Source organism: Thunnus thynnus, chromosome 10, assembly GCF_963924715.1.
Source record: "Thunnus thynnus chromosome 10, fThuThy2.1, whole genome shotgun sequence".
Lineage (NCBI taxonomy): Eukaryota > Metazoa > Chordata > Actinopteri > Scombriformes > Scombridae > Thunnus > Thunnus thynnus.
In genome coordinates this window covers 25,035,922-25,054,627 of record NC_089526.1, presented here as the reverse complement: position 1 = coordinate 25,054,627, position 18,706 = coordinate 25,035,922, and the positions used below count along the sequence as shown (strand labels likewise).

The following is an 18,706-nucleotide window of genomic DNA, read 5'->3' as shown; positions in this document are numbered from 1 at the left end:
GAGGCTTCAAGTTTCCACATCATACTTGTATAAATTTAATATTTGACCAGGATTGGCTTCCAAACTATTTATGATGTCACAAATCCTGCTCTAGGCCCACACCTTAAAATCTGATTTTAAATGAGCGCATAGAAACTTTCCACTTCCAGCAGATAGCTGTGAAAACAGCCTTCCAGTGTCAAGCTCTGCACATACATCATTCTGCACAGTGAAGTTCAAATATCATACAGACATAACAATAAGCAGAACACATTTTTGAGTGAAAGGGGACTTTAAATATTTTGTAGATGCATGATAGTTTTGCAGTAAAAATATATTTATATCATTCAGTTTCACGTGGTTAAAACAACTTCTACCACAGGAGATATATATCAGAGTAACTTATTACCTGAGTGTAAACTACCCAGTGGCTAAAAAGATAGCACAAAGATATTATCACTGCAGTGGACAAGTGAGTCAGGGTTTGCTAAAATTCATGGCAAAGGTCATACATTTGCTAATCTTACAGTTGTAGTGTGATGTTCATCTTGAGCACACAAAAAGGCACACAGCACCATTTCAGAGGAAAATTATTTATTTAAATATAAACAAAAGAGGTAATACAAAGATTTAGTTAGTGCACAAAAAGATGTGCCTGTGTATTTCTACCAAAATATAACTAATGTTTGTATATTTACACAGCTGAAAGGCTGGATGGGCTGTAGAAAAGTCAACAGAAGTCTTCAATCTCTTGTTCCAACTCCTGATCCAATGAAAAGATGAGGAAAGGACAATAGATTAGAAACATGAAAGTACTTTAGGCAAAAATAACCTTCCATGTTAATAACATGAAATAGAAATGTAACCAATACTGAATACTGAGCCATCGTTAAGGTCATTAGTTACACTCGTGCTTTTCCTGCTATGACAAGTCAAATGTCTGCATTGAAAAAGGCCTCCGGATCACATCTGCTCTGCAATACAGTGTAATACTAACCTGTATTAGTGCAGTTTTGTTGTAGTCTCGTCTGTGTCTATAGATGCTCTGGCAGAGCAGAGCGTAGAGTTTCTCCAGCTTGTAGACTTCGTAGCCGTCAGTCTTGGTCACAACGCTCTCCAACAGCTCCTAGAGAAAGCAAAGGAAAAAACGACGGAGAGAAAGATTAAAGGAAGATTACAATGTCAAACTTCATACTCTAATCTGAAGAAAAACCCAAAAGTACAGGATGAAAGAAGAAAAGAAAAAATTCAAACACCTTTAATTTGTCTCTGTCCACCACCAGAGGAGGAGGTTCCTGATCCAGGATCTGCAGAGCCTTCCCCACATCAATCACCTGCTGCTGCAACACAGCGTTCTTTAGAGCCCGAGTCATTCGCCTCCCGCTGCGCTCTGAGACACAAAATACACACAGGAAGACATATAATGTTTAGCCCACTATAATAAATGACTGCCGATACAGTCACTGTGATTGCACTATGCTATGCCTTGAAGAGTTGTCATCACACTAATGATATTTATTAGTTACAATAGGGATTTACTGAATGAAGCATTTCCCCTGATATTTTCTCTACATTTTTAGAGGTTTGTCATTTGACATACAAATACAAGCCACTCATAAATTCCTATATCCTTGAGTGTACAACAATGTTAATTTCCAACCTGTGCTAGTGTCGTCTTCTCCTCTGACAGCTGCAGAGGGCTCTGTGGTAGACGTTTCTGTTGCATCCACCTCCATTGGTTCAGCCTCGCTGTTCTGCTCTGCCTCCTCTGCTGTAGCTACCTCGCTGCTCCTATCATCTTCCTGTGTTACAGTTTGACATTTCTCAGCCTCAGTTTCTGTCTGCTTTTCACTGTGAGTTTCACCACAATCCTCTGTGTAGGATTGTCCCTGGTTTTCTCCTATTTCAGCGTGGCTGTGCTTGTTAGTGTTCACTGCAGTAATTTCACTGCTCTCATCTCCTCCCTCCTCTCTGTGCTGGTGGTTTTCCCCTGACTGATCTGTGACAGCTTCGTCCGCCTTTTCTTTTTCGTTCTGTCTCTGCTCGTCACTTTCTGGTTTTTGGTTTGCACACACAATAAGCTCATCTTCAGCAGCTTGACTCCTCTCCTCTCTCCCTTCCTCCTCGCATTCCTCCTGGCTGTCCTGCTCCTTCGCAGTGGACTCAGAACTACCTTTGTGAGCTGCTGCAGGCACCGACTCTACATCAACCACCTCCTCTCCTCCATTCCCCTCATCATGCTCTGCTGCTCCTCCCTTCTCAACCTCCTCCTCATCATCCCCATCTTCCTCTTCCTCATCGGAACCTAACTGAATATCATCTCTGGACACGTGAGGAGAGGAGGAAGACTTCTTCTTTGCGTAGACGCCAGTGGCCCAGCGACTCCTCCGACGTTTCTTCTTCTGGGCTGGAGGGACGGAAAGATATTGACATTTGTTTGTTGTAATTCTTGTACCTAAATTATTAGTTTTTTGTTATCTACGGGACTTTTTACCTGAGGGTTTAGGTGTTGTAACAGCTGAGGCAGTTGCATTGGGAGTAACTGCAGCTGTGGCTCCGACTGGCTCGCTTTGTGGGGTCATGTCATTGAGCTTGGCCTCTGCAGGAGCATTGGGCTGTTTAGGAAGAACATGGTAGAAGGTGGGAGCAAATTGTCCAGTGGAGCATCCTGTGGTGGTCAAAAAAAAAAAAAAAGCTTTAAGAAACAGTTTTCATCCACTTCAAACAAACCATAAACATCCTGAAACTGATGACCTGATTTAACTAGTAGATGCAGTTGTGCAGCATTTGTTTAAATCACAGTTGAATTGTATTTAAAGAGAGAGGGGTGAAAAAATACAAGCTTAAGTTATTTCTATAATAATATGAGTAACATAAAAAAAGCAAATATGGTAGTACCACATTAAAAACATAAGCTTGGTAAAATACTTCATAACAGTATTTCAAACTACTAAATAAGTCACTGAGTGAAGTCAGCCCTCAGTAACTAAAATTATCTTCACTGGTTGATATTTTAAAACTGAACACAGAATGTCAGTGATAAAATAAATTATCCCCGAGGCTAGGGCAAAGTTAATCATGTGACGTTTGCCTTTTAACTAGGACACACACACAGCATTCACCTCTGCTGCTGCGTGACACTTTGATCTCTTCACAAATCTTCTCAAAATTTTCATCCAGTTCTTCTGTAATGATGGCATGGACAGTGTCCTTCAGTGCACATGCCCTGTGGCGGATCTGGCGGTCTGGAAGAAACACACACACACACACACACACACACACACACACACACACACACAATCATTTCTTTCATCAGACTAAATATAGATGTAACAAAAATAAATTAGAACAGTTACATCATCTAATCAGTTATTGTAAATAATAATACACTATGTTCTGCATGAGCATGGGGAGTATGTGTGTGTGTGTACCTGATGGGTCCCTGTCTGGGTTGTATTCGAGGGCATTCTGCCAGATGAGATCCACATCTTGAAGGAACTCTTTGACCGTCCAATACTTATGAAGGTCGATGTTAGTGAGAACTGTTGACAGGTCCATGGGCTTCTTGATCACCTCAGCATAATCTGGAACCTAAAATACGTGACCAAGAGGCTGCTGTGAGTACAACTGTAGGGGGAAAGGGATCAAACTGAATTTTTAGTGTATAAAATCTGTTGATATGAGCAACAGAGTGAGTATCAATTGCTCACTGTGTTGTAGATCAGTCATTTATTTTACTTTTTCTAAAAATCCTTATTTGTAGGATTTTAAAATGTCTTGACTTTGGCGCCCCCCGGTGGAAGCATAAAAGAAGACACTGGCAGACTGAATACAAACCTACTTGCTTGCCTGATGGAGGACAGTACAACAACGATATTATTCTCAGCTTGGCCGACAGTGAGTCAGCTTCAAGTGAGGCATTGTTAGATTAGGAGAGAACAGAATATAATAGAACAGCTACCTCCTCTAAATCCACAGGCTTTGTGAAAGCCTTGAAGCGTTTATCTTGGGACAGGCGGTTGGTGACGTCACGCAAGAAGAGGCGGAGCTCCCTTAGGGTGTTTTCCTCCTGCTCCTCCAATCGTTGGACCTCCTCTTTTGTCAGCTGACGTGGGGGAGGCGGAGGGGCGACGGGGAGCACCTCTAACGCATGGAGCACTGAGGAGAGAGAAGAGTTAACAGATGCACTCGAACCTCACACACAAACTTACACTTTATACACGCTACCAGGCTTGGAACTTCGTCATTTTAGGGGCCATTTGGCCTTTGGTGTCACAAATTTTTTTAGGGCACAAAGGCCACTGAGTGAAATAAGAGGATCTGGAGCCTACAAATAAATAACTTGACTTTCTGATTCGAAAAAAACATGAGTGACATGAAAAATAAATTATTCACTTTGTAAATATCAATAAAAAACAAGCATTTGAAGTCGTCATATTATATGTCTCTTTAAAGTTATGCCTCTTACTAAAACCTACAGTAAAAAACAGGAAGTAAAGCACTCCTCCACTTGTTCTCTGACCACTCTCAATTGCCATTCCTGTTCTTCTAGGAAGGGAGGGAGGGTGTGTGTCAAATAAGGGAATGAAACCGAACAGCAGGAGGGATCTTGTTGGGACCAACAGAGTCCGATAAACAGAGTGCAATACTGTGTGTGAGAGAGTCTTTAATCTGACTCATCATCTTACATTATCCCAAATGTTTACGATTTTCAAACCCAGAGAAATCAGTCATTTTAATCAAGGTAACAGTCAGTTTCATTTGGTCGCCTGTCAATGGCGTCATACTCCCTCAACCAAAGAGTATGCGCGCACAAGATGATAATCATCTTGTGTGCATGCGTCAGCATTGTGGTTGTCTGCCACAATGGCGTCTACCAAAGAGTATAAACCTACAAGATAATACGTCTGTGTTGTGGTTGTCTGCCAGAAACTCTGTCATAAATTAACTTTTTAAGTGTTTTTAAGTTTCAAGACACATTTTTACGATAAACCTTTTGGATCTTGGTCATTTTAACTGTATCTTTTCACCAGATCAGACGTCTGGAAGAACAAGCTGAGCAAATAATAGCAGCAACTTGGCTCACAGCCCCCAAGGACATCTTGTGTGATTTTTAATGTGTAACTGCTTTATTCAGTGTTTTTACCGGTTTAATCACCATGACTGTTTGTTTTGGAAAGGAGGTGTGCAACCAATCCAAGCTGCAAGGACTGCTGCAGTTCCAAAAGACCACTAACACTTTTAAAGCAATCTTGAGATTTTGACAGTAGCAGGGGCACAAATGCCATGGTGGCCGTAGGGTGTACGATGATTTTCGGGGCATCGTGGCCAGAGTGAGTGGCAACGACGGCCGTGGCTGCCATGGCCGCTGTGAAATTCCAACCCTGCACACTACATTTGTGTTTATTCAATACCTTTATAAGTGTATACACACACACACTTTTTGCTCACAGTCGATGATTTTATTAGACTATGGTTCTTTTTAAGGATGAAGATGTTCTCGCTGTCTACTCACACTGGGAATGTGACATGATACACACACTGAAAATAAAGTCATATTTATTCTCACAACATTAAGATCACATTGACTTTCATTGTGCAGACTTTCCACTGTCCTCTGTATTTACTCTCCAACATCCTGCACCTGAAATGTCCTGTATTGTGCACTATTTAATCTTTTTGTTCTTCCCGTCTAATAAACACATTATCTTGCTTTTTTAAAAAGAAAGGTAACTCCTCTTTATATTTTCCCTCTTCCCACAGCCAGTTTCAGTAACATTTGCCAGGCATTTTAATAACAGTCACATTAACCACACTGAGTGCTGTTCTGTGTTGTAGGTAATGGTTGTGCTGGGTATATCACATGACACATCACCACTACCCTTCTCTGTTACCAAACCATGCTGGTGTCATGTGACACACAAGATCATTTATTAAGTAAAAATTAATTACTTTGGATTTTGTTTCCAAACTCATCTATTTCTCACCAGCTTTCCTTTTAGAGGCAGGGGCCTTAGCAGCCTGGTTTAAGATCAGGTCCTCAAAGAAGTTTCTTCTTTCTCTGCTGGTGGGGACAGGGACAAGGAAAACCTCCCCATACTCCAACCGAAACAACTCCTGAACCTGTGGCAAGAAAAAGTGAGAGGTGAGAGAAGACATTCTTGCAGATGAGTGTGTGACCCCACTACTACTTTTTTTTTAATGCTGTGCCAAGCCAACAGTGTATCACTCTTATTTCCATACCTCCGCACTGAGTTGGGCGTATCGCAGATTGCAGGTAGCCAGCAGCAGAATGGGAGCAAAGGCAGGGATGGAGCTGAGCAGGCTGAGGAAGGTCGCTCTTAAGGCCGGACCCACTGTTTCCCACCACTGTCCAATGTGAGGGATGTACAGGATACTGGGAGAGGTTCGCTTGGCTTCAACAAAAATCTGCAGAGCATGTTACATGGGAACATTAACTTATGGAATAGATATTTACAAATAATAAAGATATTTACATAAATCTACAGAGGGTAGTAGAATAATACTTTAATGAAACATAAGATGGTACAGGCTGAAAAACGTCCTGTAGATTTTCGGATCAATTTGATTGTTGCAGTTATATAAGTTAAGTAACAATTATAAACATTTGCTGGTGACAGCTTCTTAAAAGTGAGGATTTGTTTGCTTTTCTGTGTTAAATATCATCATAAATTAAATGCGTTTGGGTAGTTTAACTGCTGGTAAAAAAAAAAAAAAAAAAAAAAAAAGAGTAATTTCAAGACGTAGCTTCAAGCTCTGGTAACACTGATTCTCATTCATCCCTGCTATTATCATGGCTTTTTCATACTAGTATTTGTCTGTAGTACATATTTATCCCCAGTATCCATGACAGAAGGAAGTGGGGCCCATGAACTACATTCTCTGTGGCAGCCACTTTGGCCAGTGAGGTTCACTGAAAAGAACACACTGAATTTGACAAGGCTGCAAGAGAAGAGACATGAACAAGCAAACTCCAGTGTTTTTAGTCTAAATTGGTTCTGTGTCAGGTCTAATTTTCTCTTATGATCTGATCTTATTTAGAACAGTGGTATTTTGTTTACCTGAGCACAGGTCTCTTCTGGTGCAGTTGCACTGGCTCCAAACAGTACAGCCATGTCCAGTGTGTACACAGTGAATTTCTCCAGAGTGTGGAGGACAGCAGGAGCCAGATGAGAGCTCTGACCTGAACCTGGTCGGCCCTCTAAAAGCATCCTCGGACGGTAAGAGGTTGGCTGGCTCAACACACTTCTGAAAAAGGAGAGATGGCAGAGAGATGTGTGAGGTGGATGGGGAGTTCAGATTTATTTTCACTGAACTGAAGTCAAGGGCTAATTAAGTTGCCTAAATGATCTTCAAAAGGATCTGGGTCGCTGGGACAACGAATGGCTCACAGAACTTGTGATGTCAAGTTAAGATAAAGAAAAAAGGAGATGAAGTAAGACATGTAAAGGGTCCAGGATTACACTGGGTCAGCCTCCATAGATGACTAATCTTTCCCAATGTAGCTTTTGCTCCACCTTAAGATTTTTTAAATTACAGTATTCACCTAAAGATAAGACGACCCTGATTATAAGACTCATTTTTGGAAAAAGACTTACAATTTGGATTAAATTACTCTTATTTGCTTTTTACTAGCAAAACTTTTATCGCACCCCCCGCAGTGAAACAGATGAGAGGAGAGAGACTCAGCGCGACCATAACTGACAGCAAAACGCAGTACAGACTATGTTCATTCATGTTATTTACCAAATTTATGTGCACTCGTTTCATTTCAGCTCAGTGTGTGACTTCGATGCGCTTTGCTGTCACTTATGGTCGCGCTGAGTTTCTCTCCTCTCTCCGCTCCACATACACAGAGCAGAGGAGAGACAGTGAAGTAGTCGAGTTGACGGCAACATTCATTACATTACTGTTACTCAGTTGTTGATTAACCTGGGCTACTATTGAGCCACTTTGTTCGAGACGATCACTGTGTCTCTTCATCTTTAAAATCCCCGGACAATGTAGGCTAGTTGTGAGGGACGGTGGCTCGCTTCAGTCAGGAAGAGAACACAGATTTTTAGCACCATCTGTTGTTGTGAACGTAAATTGACATTTAAAAGTTTAGACTCCGAAATAAAAGACGATCTCACTTTTTTCAGATGTATTTCCAGGAAAAAAAACCCTGTCTTATACTCGGGCCAATACAGTATTTTAATATTTACTTCCTCTTAGCTGTTTCTTACACCTTAAACAATTTAAAAATGGTAAAAACAGGAAAAAAACAGTAAGAAAAAAAAAAAGAATTAATTGAGAAATTATGTATAACGATACTTAACAAAAATCTGAAACAATAAGTAAACAAATTGCACAAAATTTCCTTCCTGCATCACCTCTAACGCACCTGTTGAGGTTGAGGAGTCCCTTAGCAGCAGGTGTTTTGAGTTGAGAGTGAGAGGTCTGTCCACCGGTGCAGTCCTCATCTTCACTGAACATCAGATCATCCTCAGACAAACCACAGGGCTGATCTGAAAATACACACACACACACTCCAGCAGTGACTCCTGATGTCTAACTGAAGCACCAAAAGTGGTTGGCAAATGAACAATTTAAGGTGTGATCTAGTCTGTAATTAATTATGGAGATAGGGACAATGAATTTGTTAAATGAAATGAAAGAATGTATGAACATGAACACCAGGGCAGATGAGGGCCAGTATAAATATATGCAAGACAGAACTAGAGAAGAAAATGAAGCAGGACTGCACCTTGTTCTCTCCTCCTCTTTAAGCCCTGCTCAGCGTGCGGGAACACTCTGCTGACTGTGTCGAGGATGTTCTGCAGGGAGGCGCTCAGCAAAGGACGGATGGCAGGTATCAGGGCCTTGGCTGGTGACACTACAGCTCTGTGAATCACAATCAGCATGTTCATTCAACAACCATATGCAAGAAACCAACCCTGGGGCTGTAAGAATATTAACACTCAAAAATAAAAAAGGGAAAGCAGAATAATAAGTTATCTTGGACATACCTCTGGGCAGCGGGCACCATTTTGGACATGGCAGACATAAAGTCTTTGTTTGTGATGGCGATAGAGTTGACATCAAGCACAAGTTTCTGAGATGAGGAGTAGATTTGTGGGTAGCGGCGCCGTAATGCACACAGGGCTGCTTCTGAACACACTGCCTTGATGTCTGCTCCGCAATAACCTACCAAGCAAAGACAATCAGCTTGCTGGTAACGGCACTAAGACTATTAGCAAACTTTTATCTGTAGTCTTGAGTGTACAAAGCTTTGTGCAGTGTTCCCTGTAGAATTTCTCTGAATGGAGCTGAAGCAGATAATCATTTCTGGTAAATGTTACTCTATGGTAACATGTGGTATGTTCTTAGAAAATAAAAATGGCTTCTTAGATGTTATTATAAAGTATGGACAATTGCAACCTAATGTGTTATTTGTAGAGAGGAAGCTTAGCAACAAACTCAGATGTGTATGTGCAAACGTACCAACACATTTATCCGCCAGTTCCTCCAGAAAAGTGTCAGTAGGTGGAGGAGTCCACTGTCTGGTGTGGATCTTCAGAATGTCCTTTCTCGCCTGCCATAAAAAAAAATGACATCACAGCATTTGAATTTCAGGCCCAATATCTCAAAAGGGTAAAAAGAATATTAATCACATTGACCAGTGTATCAGCTGACAACCCTCCACTGCCTCGGCCCAAAATCATTTGAGAATGCTCCCGGGGTGTCTGCTATTGATGCCATGTTGCTGCTTTTTTCACTACAACTTAGAGGATCTGTTCACTATAAAATATGTAACAGTATAAATAAGTCCACTTGAAAGGTGGTATCACCAATATTAAAGTACATTTTGTATGATTCTTTGAAGTAAGAAAATCTTAAAAATGAGGTGACAGAAAAAATGCAACCGTAAAGAAAAAATAGCTACACATAAGCAGGAGTAATAGGTGCAACTTCACAGAAACTGTATTTGCCATAACATAATGTGTGTCTGAAGATTGATGATTTGACTATAACCTACATGTCATTTTTCTCTTTTATGGCCTCTGCCAAGCATAGCAATCCCTCTACAGTATCTCACCTCTCTGTCCGGCAGGCCGAAGAGGAACTCTCTGTCGAAGCGTCCTGGTCGTCTGAGAGCTGGATCGATGGAGTCCAGTCTATTTGTGGCTCCTATCACTACGACCTCTCCTCTACTGTCTAATCCATCCATAAGAGCCAGGAGGGTCGACACAATCGAACTACAGAGACAGAAGCGGACTGTGATTAAGTTTTTCTCACTCACCGCAACAGAGAGGATATGACTGCAATACACTGAGCCAAATTAAGGTTTAATACGGGGTGAAGTAGTGACTTTTAGTTCTAAAAGGAATTTGTTGAGCTGCAACTGCATCAAAGTTGTTTCAAATCCCTGCTGGAGCACAACATTTAACAACATTACACATGCAGTTGGTCTATTCAGTAACACACATGGATTGCATAAGCTAAGAAAAGCTGCTCACCTGTGGATCTGGTCCTGTCGGCTGGACCTGACTGGAGCCAAACCATCAATTTCATCAAAGAAGATGATAGACGGACGCATCTGGTATGCCTGGGAGGAATTCAGTACAGATTCAATCAGTTAGAATTTGGTTTATTTTCAGACCTCATACCTAAAAAGGAACAGACATTAACTTGATTTATTCTGTTAATAAAGTGTCCAAATACAGTATAGTGTGTTGGTTTCAAAGTATCTGCTTTATGAAATTCTTTCTTTTGGTTTTGTATGGTTAAGAGATACAAAAACATTCAAATAAAATGTGAGTATCTCTGACTGGATTTGACTGAGAACATTGAAACCACCACTTTGGTTTACCTGGTCAAACAGCAGGCGTAGCTGTCTCTCAGATTCTCCCACCCACTTACTGAGGCAATCAGCTCCTTTCCTCATGAAGAACGACACCTTTCTTTCCCCCTGACTGCACTCGTTGGCCAGCGCTCTGGCTACGAGGGTTTTCCCTGTGCCTGGAGGACCGTAAAATAGACAGCCCCTAAAAACCGGGAGAAATACAGAAAAGATATAAATAGCAGGCATGTAAAATATACAGATGTTAACACACATAAAACTATAAGCCCATACTTTTTGGTTGCTCTCAAAAGAACACTTAAATATTGATCCAGAGAACGTAAAATAAATGCACAGCTATAACTGGTGACATTTTTAATTTGCAAAGCATCAACACTTCCTCCTGTTGACTAACACAAATAGTTTACCTGGGTGGCTGTATCTTGAACCTCTCAAAGACTTCTGGGTAGAGCAGCGGGAAGACCACCATCTCCTTCAGCGCAGAAATGTGTCTACTTAAACCTCCGATGCTGTCAAAGCGCACCTGAGGTCGCAAAGATTGTTATGTCAGATTGTTTTCTCATTATTCTCTCTGTCCAACTAATCTTTCATCTTTGTCTGTGTCCATGCAGCTTACCGTCTTGTCTATTTGCATGGGGTCCACATCAGCGAGGCTGGCTCCAATCTTCATTCTGTCCTTGTGGATCCCCAGCAGGTCTTCTTTCACAAGGTTCATAGGCAGACATCTGCACGAGAAAAAGGGAACACATGAGAATCACATCTCATTATACGGCAGTTTTGATTTGTTACAGCAAAAGCATATGGATTGTCCTGAGAGATTTGTACAAAAATAAGAATATACTGTATGAAACACATTAAGACAGTGATCCCACTGATCTATGTGTATATATTACTGTAGAAAATCATTGTTCAACTGAAAAGATGGGTAGTGGAAATATGTAAAATATTATTACTGAGGGACTCAAGAGGTCACAACGGTAATTAAGTGTAATTTACTTCTATAAAAGTTATCTTTAAGATACAAATCTGCAAGCTTTATGTGTTTTATTCACCCACTTTCTGCAGTGCAGTAATTAAGATATAATTTAATAAAATTGTGAAAGTAAACTTTTTGGGAAAAAGTTTGCTGTCACATTAGTTTTTTGACCGATTGGAATTATCATGTGATAACTATTTCATTCATCTGTCGCCCACCTTTGTGTTCAAAACACCGCTGTTGTCTACCTGTACTTGTGTTTATGACAGCTGCAGCTGCTCTCACCTGTTGACCGACCTGCTCCTGTTCTTACTTCTCCGCCTCTGGAATTTCTCATCGTCTGAAGAGGAGGACGTGGAGTCGCTACTGTGGATGGCGTGTCTCCGTCTGTAATGGCAAAAGATGCAAAAAACCCCCCCCACCCAAAAGACCCATTAGCTCTAATCCAATCTGTACCATGGTGACTATCAGTTTATCATAAACAGATGTCACTCTCTGCAACAACACAGGAATCAATGCTAGTAAGCCAAGACACTCATATTCCACACACAAGCACACCACAATTACTACTCACTGATTAGAAAGTATCGCTGTTTTTCATGAATACACAAATACACACAAACATACACATTGTTGAAACAATAGTAAGAATGCATGGATTTAGTAGAAAGGCAGTATTTGATTATGTATGATGTGCAACAATAACACAGGGGCAACTCATCCAACCACTTCGAATGACACCGTCACCATTCATGACACCACACTGACATACTATCTGAACAACACGTAAGGGGTGCTTGATTTACAGAAGTGATTTTAAATGGTTATTTTGACAAATCAACTTTTTTAAATGTGAGGGAAACTTCTAATTAGATGCACATAAAAATAAAAAAATGAAAACTCAAAAAAGGAAGATATCAATTAACACAAAATGATGAAAAGATGGTGTCCAGTCAAAAATGGAAATATAGGAATACAGTGTTAGTAATATTTGCTGTTTGATGATTCAAAGAAGATCAACAGATGACATCAAAATCAAGAGCGTCCCCTTTTTAAACTTTTGAAAGGCTGCCAATTCCACATTTTCAGATTTGCAACAGAGACATTGCAATCTATCATGTCAACTAATTGAAAGACTTTTCATTTAAGCATTAAAACAAATGTATTCATTGTTTGTCTAAAAGACATTCAACAATGCTTAAACAGTGACAAAGTTCTGATGTTGGTTCGGCATCCCAATTCTTCAACCATAGTGCCCCCCCCCACCACAACCACGGTGTTAGCAGAAACAGACAGCATCCCAAAAAACAAACTACAGACTAAAAAACACCAACAAAAGATAAGTAGTTGGGGTCTTACCTCTCAGAACTACTCCTGAGGGTGGGAGGAAGAGAATCAGAAAAAAAAAGAGGAAAAAAGGGAATTTTGGGATGGATTTAACATGCAATGATGATACTAAAGCCTATTAGAGACAGCACTATGACACCAGGACAGATCAAAGAAACAACTTTTTTAATGTTGGCCCATGTTCTTTCTGTGTGTGTGTGTGTGTTTGAGATATGAGTAAGCGTAACAGCTATCAGGCCATTCAGAAGTGATTGCGTAAATGTTTTTTTCTTGCAGAATAAACTTTGATAAACCTAACTGTGAGTCACGTTTCAAGATAATAAGTCAAATGTGTCCTACAGTAAGTTGGAAGACTATTTTATGTGGTATTAAGCGGACCATCAAGGGTTACTGAGAAAACAAATCCCTTATTAGCAGATGTTTTACTTCTCACATTCATACTTTCATATTGAATGGTTGGTGGCTGAGTTGTCATACTAACAGGCTGGTTCTTCTTCTGTTGTAGGGGCTCCTGGGGGCCGTGGAGCTGAATCTGAACCTGCGTCTGGTAGGAGACGAGTGGTCCTTGAAGTACATGCTGCGCTTCCTGGGCTCTCTGGGTTCTGACAAAACATTTTAATCAAAATGTCAAATTCAGTGGAAAGCTAGCAGATATTCAGGTGAATGTATTTAATAGGGCACACTTATAACTTAGCAAAAATATTCAACTATGTAACGAGTATGAGAGGACAGAGAGAGACTAAGCTGTAAATGTCACTAATCTTTTTTTTCTCCTGTGCCAAATTTGCTATTGTTTGCTGGTCTGGTTGGATTTGTACTGGTGCCTTCTGTGTGTAATGGCAATAAAGTTGAATCGATCCATCTAATGATCAATGGGGCTTTTTCACAGCAGGCTTAGTCATAGTAGGAAAAGCACAATTGTTACTAATAACGTTAACGATGGCTCGGTTCTATTCCAGTGTCCCATGACAGCACGTTACACGGTACCAGGACCCTGAAACTGAGGCAGCTATCGTTAAATTTTATTATTCACACCTGTTACACATCAAAATGTCTATTGTTTCATTGATCGAGCTGAACAGAAGCAGTACCATCCTGTGGGGCCTGATAGCGAACCACAGTCTTTCGCTGTCTGAAGTCGTAACGCTTCTGGTTTTCCTCTTCCTCGCCATCTTCATCATCATCATCGTCGTCGTCGTCATCTTCTTCCTCCTCCTCATCATCATCATCCTCTCTATCTTCCTCCTCCTCTTCATCATGATCATCCTCATCCCCTGCTGTGAATTTAAATTAAAAAAGAAAAGAAAAGAAGAGATATTAAAGATGTGATCTACATACAAAGTTTAAGCTAAAAGTTTGAACACATTGAGGTCCAGGCAGTAGTGTAGAGACACTACGAATAATTAAACCACTCAACAACAGATCACATCGTTGCCAGTGAATAAAAATGACATCAGCCTCACAATGATTATACAAAATATATTGCTGATTGCCATTTTTAAAACAAAATGTGAACAATTCTGCTTTTGATGATATCATAGCCCATCGAAGTTAAGATGAAGAAAACACACTTGGCTGTTAGATGTCTAGTAGCAACTTGGGGGCTTGAGATGAATGAAGCTGAATGAATTCTCTCCAGCACTGAATGGAGCAGGAACAACATGCCTTTATATTCCCCAAAACAAATAAAGCATATTTTGATCTCGATCCCAAGCATGAAGTGGCTGTTAAATCTAATCTGTCTCACCTTGGTTCTCCTCCTGTGTGTCTTTACTCTCCACGTCTGTCCTCAGAGACCTTCCCATTCTGCCCCTGGTGTACACTCCCAGCTGCTCACAGAAAACAAGTTAAATTCCGATTAACGTTATGATTACAGAGGTTTGTAACATGTTGCACAGTAAACAGCAAAATCCCCTCCGTTACATAATGCCATGTTTGAATAAGGAGTGTGGATTATTACCTCTTCTTCAGTGTCTCTGCTCCTCAGTCTGCGTCTCATCTTCTGCATGTCGTCCATCTTCTGGAGAACAGCTTCAGCAGTGCTAAGGGAGGAGGAAGAATTCATCAGATTTTATCAAAATTCATCACTGAGATTACTCATTAGCTTTGCGTATGTGAGCTGGATACTACTTATGGTGATACAAAACTGACACAGTGTTGGAGGGAGACTAAAGACACTGCAGTGAATGTTATTGAACTCACTTGGTGATGAGGCGGTCGTAGAGCACTGACTGATTTCGGGAATCAAGTTTGTATCTAGTGATTCGGGAACTACGTCGTACGGAGCGATCCTCCTCCTCCTCCTCTTCTTCCACTTCTCGGCTCTGCAGGTTAAAGCGGCTCCTCTTGGGAGTGGAGGACCCCTCCACTTCATCTGGAACATCTTGAGCATGAACAGAAACACTTTTTGTTAGCCTGTTAGTAGTACAGGCCCTCCTAAATACTCATTTCTGTTTAACGTGCTTCATGTGCTGTGTAACTATAGAAAGATATGGTAGCATACCGCACCTGCTTGCTGCTTGCTGCTGGACGCATTCCCCTCTCTCTGCAGCCTGGAGGATTTCCTGAAGAGAAAAAGGACAAATACAAATCAAAAATAAGTTGATCAACAAAAAAATAATTGAATACTTTGATAATAACTGAATCGTTTAAGTCAGTTTTAAGCAAAAAATTCCTGCTTCTTGTGGCTTTGCTTTCTGACATTTTGCAGACCGAATGATTAACTGACAAATAATTAGCAGATTAATCAATAATAATTGTTAGTTGCATGCCTAATTTGGAGAATGTATTGCTTTCTTTGACATCAACACTGTCCAAAAAAAAAAAAAAAAATAAAAACATAATAAGACTTGTTTACAAAAGTAGGTTGTGAGGTAAATTTGCAGGGGAAGAATACATATATAATCAGTGGAAACTGTCCTATATGAGGAAATCCAGCTGACTGTAAGGAATAGAGATATTAAATGTTATTTAATGTTTGATGCAAGTGTCAAGTTACAGACAAAACATGTTTGCCTTTATTTCTGCCTCTCTGTGATGGCCATTGATCACTTTAAGTGGGTGATAAGTTTTCCACTTGTAATATCTAACCTGAAAATCCTCGCTACTTTGCAGAAAAACACCCCTACCATGACCCCTTAAAAAGCAGTTGTTAAAAGTATTGCTAATAATCAAACAGTTATTAAACTGACTGTATTACCTGGTGCAGCAGCCTCCAGCCTTGTCTTCATTCACAGGGCTGCTGGTCTTTGGCTCCATGTCCGCAAAGGAGACCTCCAGTTTAACTCTTTGTTCTCGGGTCTTCGGAGTGTGATGGAGACCACTTCCGTCCCCCTGCTTCATATCAGCGTGTCCCTGGCACGGTCACATTATGGGTTTATAATTTACAGTATAAACAGCAGAAGTTCAAGAGTGTCTACTATATTGAATAAGGAAATCAAGTTAATCATAACATAAAGTATATTTATTGCCTAACTTCCAGGTCTTTGTAGGAGGTTCCCTACTTTGCTATGTTTACTGAGTCAACAGGAGTGCAGGTCAGTTTACACGTGAAATTATGAGTAACCACATTTACTTCAGTTAACTTGCTTCAGCTTTAGCATCTTGGATTTGAAATTCTATTTTACAATCTGTAAATGTTCCTACAACATGTTAACTCCATACATTTCAAACATGAGCTATGTATAAGTATGTGGATTAGTCGTTTAAAATAAATCAATGAGTTTCTATCTGTAGTAAACCGCAAAGATGGGGCTGCTGGGTAGCAGTCACTGTCCCATGACTGGAATGACTGGAAGCTAAAGGCCAGCTCCTCATAGCAGCAAATGCGGTAATATCTGACTTTTGAGTCACTACCACACTATCTGCCCCATGGGTGCTGCTACTGACCACTGCCTCTGCACTCAATCTGATAAAGGTTCTTGTTATCTGTCTCTGTCTGTGAGGGAGTGTGTTGTTTTTAGAATAAGAATAATGTCCTAAAACTCAAGCAACACATTACTCAAAACTAGTTTGTTCTCAGAAGGTCATGCAACTATCAGTTAATGACCCATATAACTGAACATTCATGTCAAGCGTGCACACACACATATACTAGATAAAGTATACTTTGTAGAATAGAGGTTAATCATGCTAAAGCTGCAGTGCGGTTTCACAAAATAGTGACTCTGTGAAAAGTTTGGTTACAGTCTATTAAGCACATTTTGTTTTGTTTTGTTTCCCAGCTGAATGACTCAACGAAAGAATGAATTCATGAATGAACACATCCCCCTGCCGACCAATCAAATCCCTACAACTGCAACTTAGAGCAGTGGTTCTCAAACTTTTTCACTTCAAGGACCCCTAAACTGACATAAATAAATTAGACCATGGACCCCCATTTGATAGGATTTTTTCTTTTAGATGTTTTATTACAGAAAATGTATGAAACCCATGACCACAATAGTTATACATCCTGTCATTGTGTTACTGATGGATGGAATTATAGTGAATATAAATTATTCCCTTTTTTGCTGGGGACCTCCTGGAATCCCCTCAAGGACCCAAGGGGGGCCCCGGACCGCACTTTGAGAACCACTGCCTTACAGAAATACCAAAACACACCACCTTAGACATTTATAACATCTAGCGTACTGACATTTTTAATTTGGTCTAACAACTTACAAACGTTATTATTATAGGACCATGACGCACAACAACACTGAACAAAACATTAATATTTAGCGTATTTGTTTATTTTAACTGGAGAGTTCAGAAGTGAGCGTTATACATGACACGAAAAAATCTATGTCAAAGAGAGACACGAGTTGAGTCAAATGTTAGGAAACTTTGAGTGATGATTACTACTCTATCAGTCAGTGACAAGCTGACAAGGTAGCTAGGGTAGTTAGCTTAGCACGCTAGCAGGTATATGACAGCAAAGTTTGCGTTTGAAGCTACTTTATCCACCAAAACAAGTGGTGATCTAACACCAGCTGTCTATGTGTACACACTTACATTCGTCGTGTTGTTTTCCGGGCTGCTGAAGCTATCATCCAAGGGCCGGGAGGACCGGGTCAGCCGGGCGGACTTTCTCTGGGAGGCGGGAAGCAGCGACAGAAACTCCGAGCTTGTGTCCAACTCCATCGACCTCCGCTTCGGAGTTGTCGCCACCGACTCAGCTCCGACAGTGCCGCTGCTGCGTAGTATCACCATCTTGACTCCAAACTGACCTTATACAAGCATGAACGACGGATAATCAGCCACTATCCCCCCTTAAAAAAGTGTCCTAACGCTCACAGTGCCGCCAGCACAGCAAAGATAACGGCAAATATCCTCCAGCTTGACACACACAAGCTCCTCTCTAAACTGATTTCTGGCGCCACAAACGTCATCAGAGGTTGTGACGTAACTATCGAGGAGCTGCCGCACAGAAAAATAGATCCGTCGATATCATTTAAAACGCTTCACAGGTTGTTTTTTTTTTTTTAATCAACAAATAATTATTTGCAGAAACTCAAGAAAGACATTGATGTAAGCTGTACCTTTTGCTGGGAGCTCAG

At 40.6% G+C, this 18,706-nt stretch overlaps 1 protein-coding gene and 1 non-coding gene across 3 annotated transcripts; both read right to left on the bottom strand.

The window, feature by feature from the left end:
- Nucleotides 1–556: 556 nt before the first annotated feature.
- Nucleotides 557–18,537, bottom strand: LOC137191830 (ATPase family AAA domain-containing protein 2-like). 2 transcript variants are annotated; one of them, XM_067602254.1, is made up of 30 exons: nucleotides 18,162–18,537; nucleotides 16,366–16,520; nucleotides 15,675–15,730; nucleotides 15,369–15,549; nucleotides 15,127–15,208; nucleotides 14,914–14,995; nucleotides 14,258–14,443; nucleotides 13,648–13,768; nucleotides 13,179–13,193; nucleotides 12,105–12,206; nucleotides 11,460–11,568; nucleotides 11,251–11,366; nucleotides 10,853–11,027; nucleotides 10,500–10,588; nucleotides 10,079–10,238; nucleotides 9,484–9,574; nucleotides 9,009–9,186; nucleotides 8,747–8,883; nucleotides 8,384–8,507; nucleotides 7,062–7,248; nucleotides 6,223–6,408; nucleotides 5,967–6,102; nucleotides 3,941–4,137; nucleotides 3,411–3,570; nucleotides 3,102–3,224; nucleotides 2,474–2,647; nucleotides 1,640–2,386; nucleotides 1,236–1,369; nucleotides 977–1,105; nucleotides 557–742 (listed from the first exon to the last, which is right to left on the bottom strand). In XM_067602254.1, exons 1-30 carry the CDS (start codon nucleotides 18,357–18,359, stop codon nucleotides 710–712), a joined length of 4,563 nt encoding a protein of 1,520 aa, XP_067458355.1. In that variant the 5' UTR covers nucleotides 18,360–18,537; the 3' UTR covers nucleotides 557–709. The 2 variants fall into 2 exon arrangements, with proteins under 2 accessions (XP_067458355.1, XP_067458356.1); XM_067602255.1 differs by lacking the exon at nucleotides 13,179–13,193.
- LOC137192033 (small nucleolar RNA SNORA5) lies at nucleotides 6,813–6,947 on the bottom strand. Its single transcript, XR_010930494.1, has one exon. It is a non-coding gene; the product is annotated as a small nucleolar RNA SNORA5 (small nucleolar RNA).
- Nucleotides 18,538–18,706: the final 169 nt, after the last annotated feature.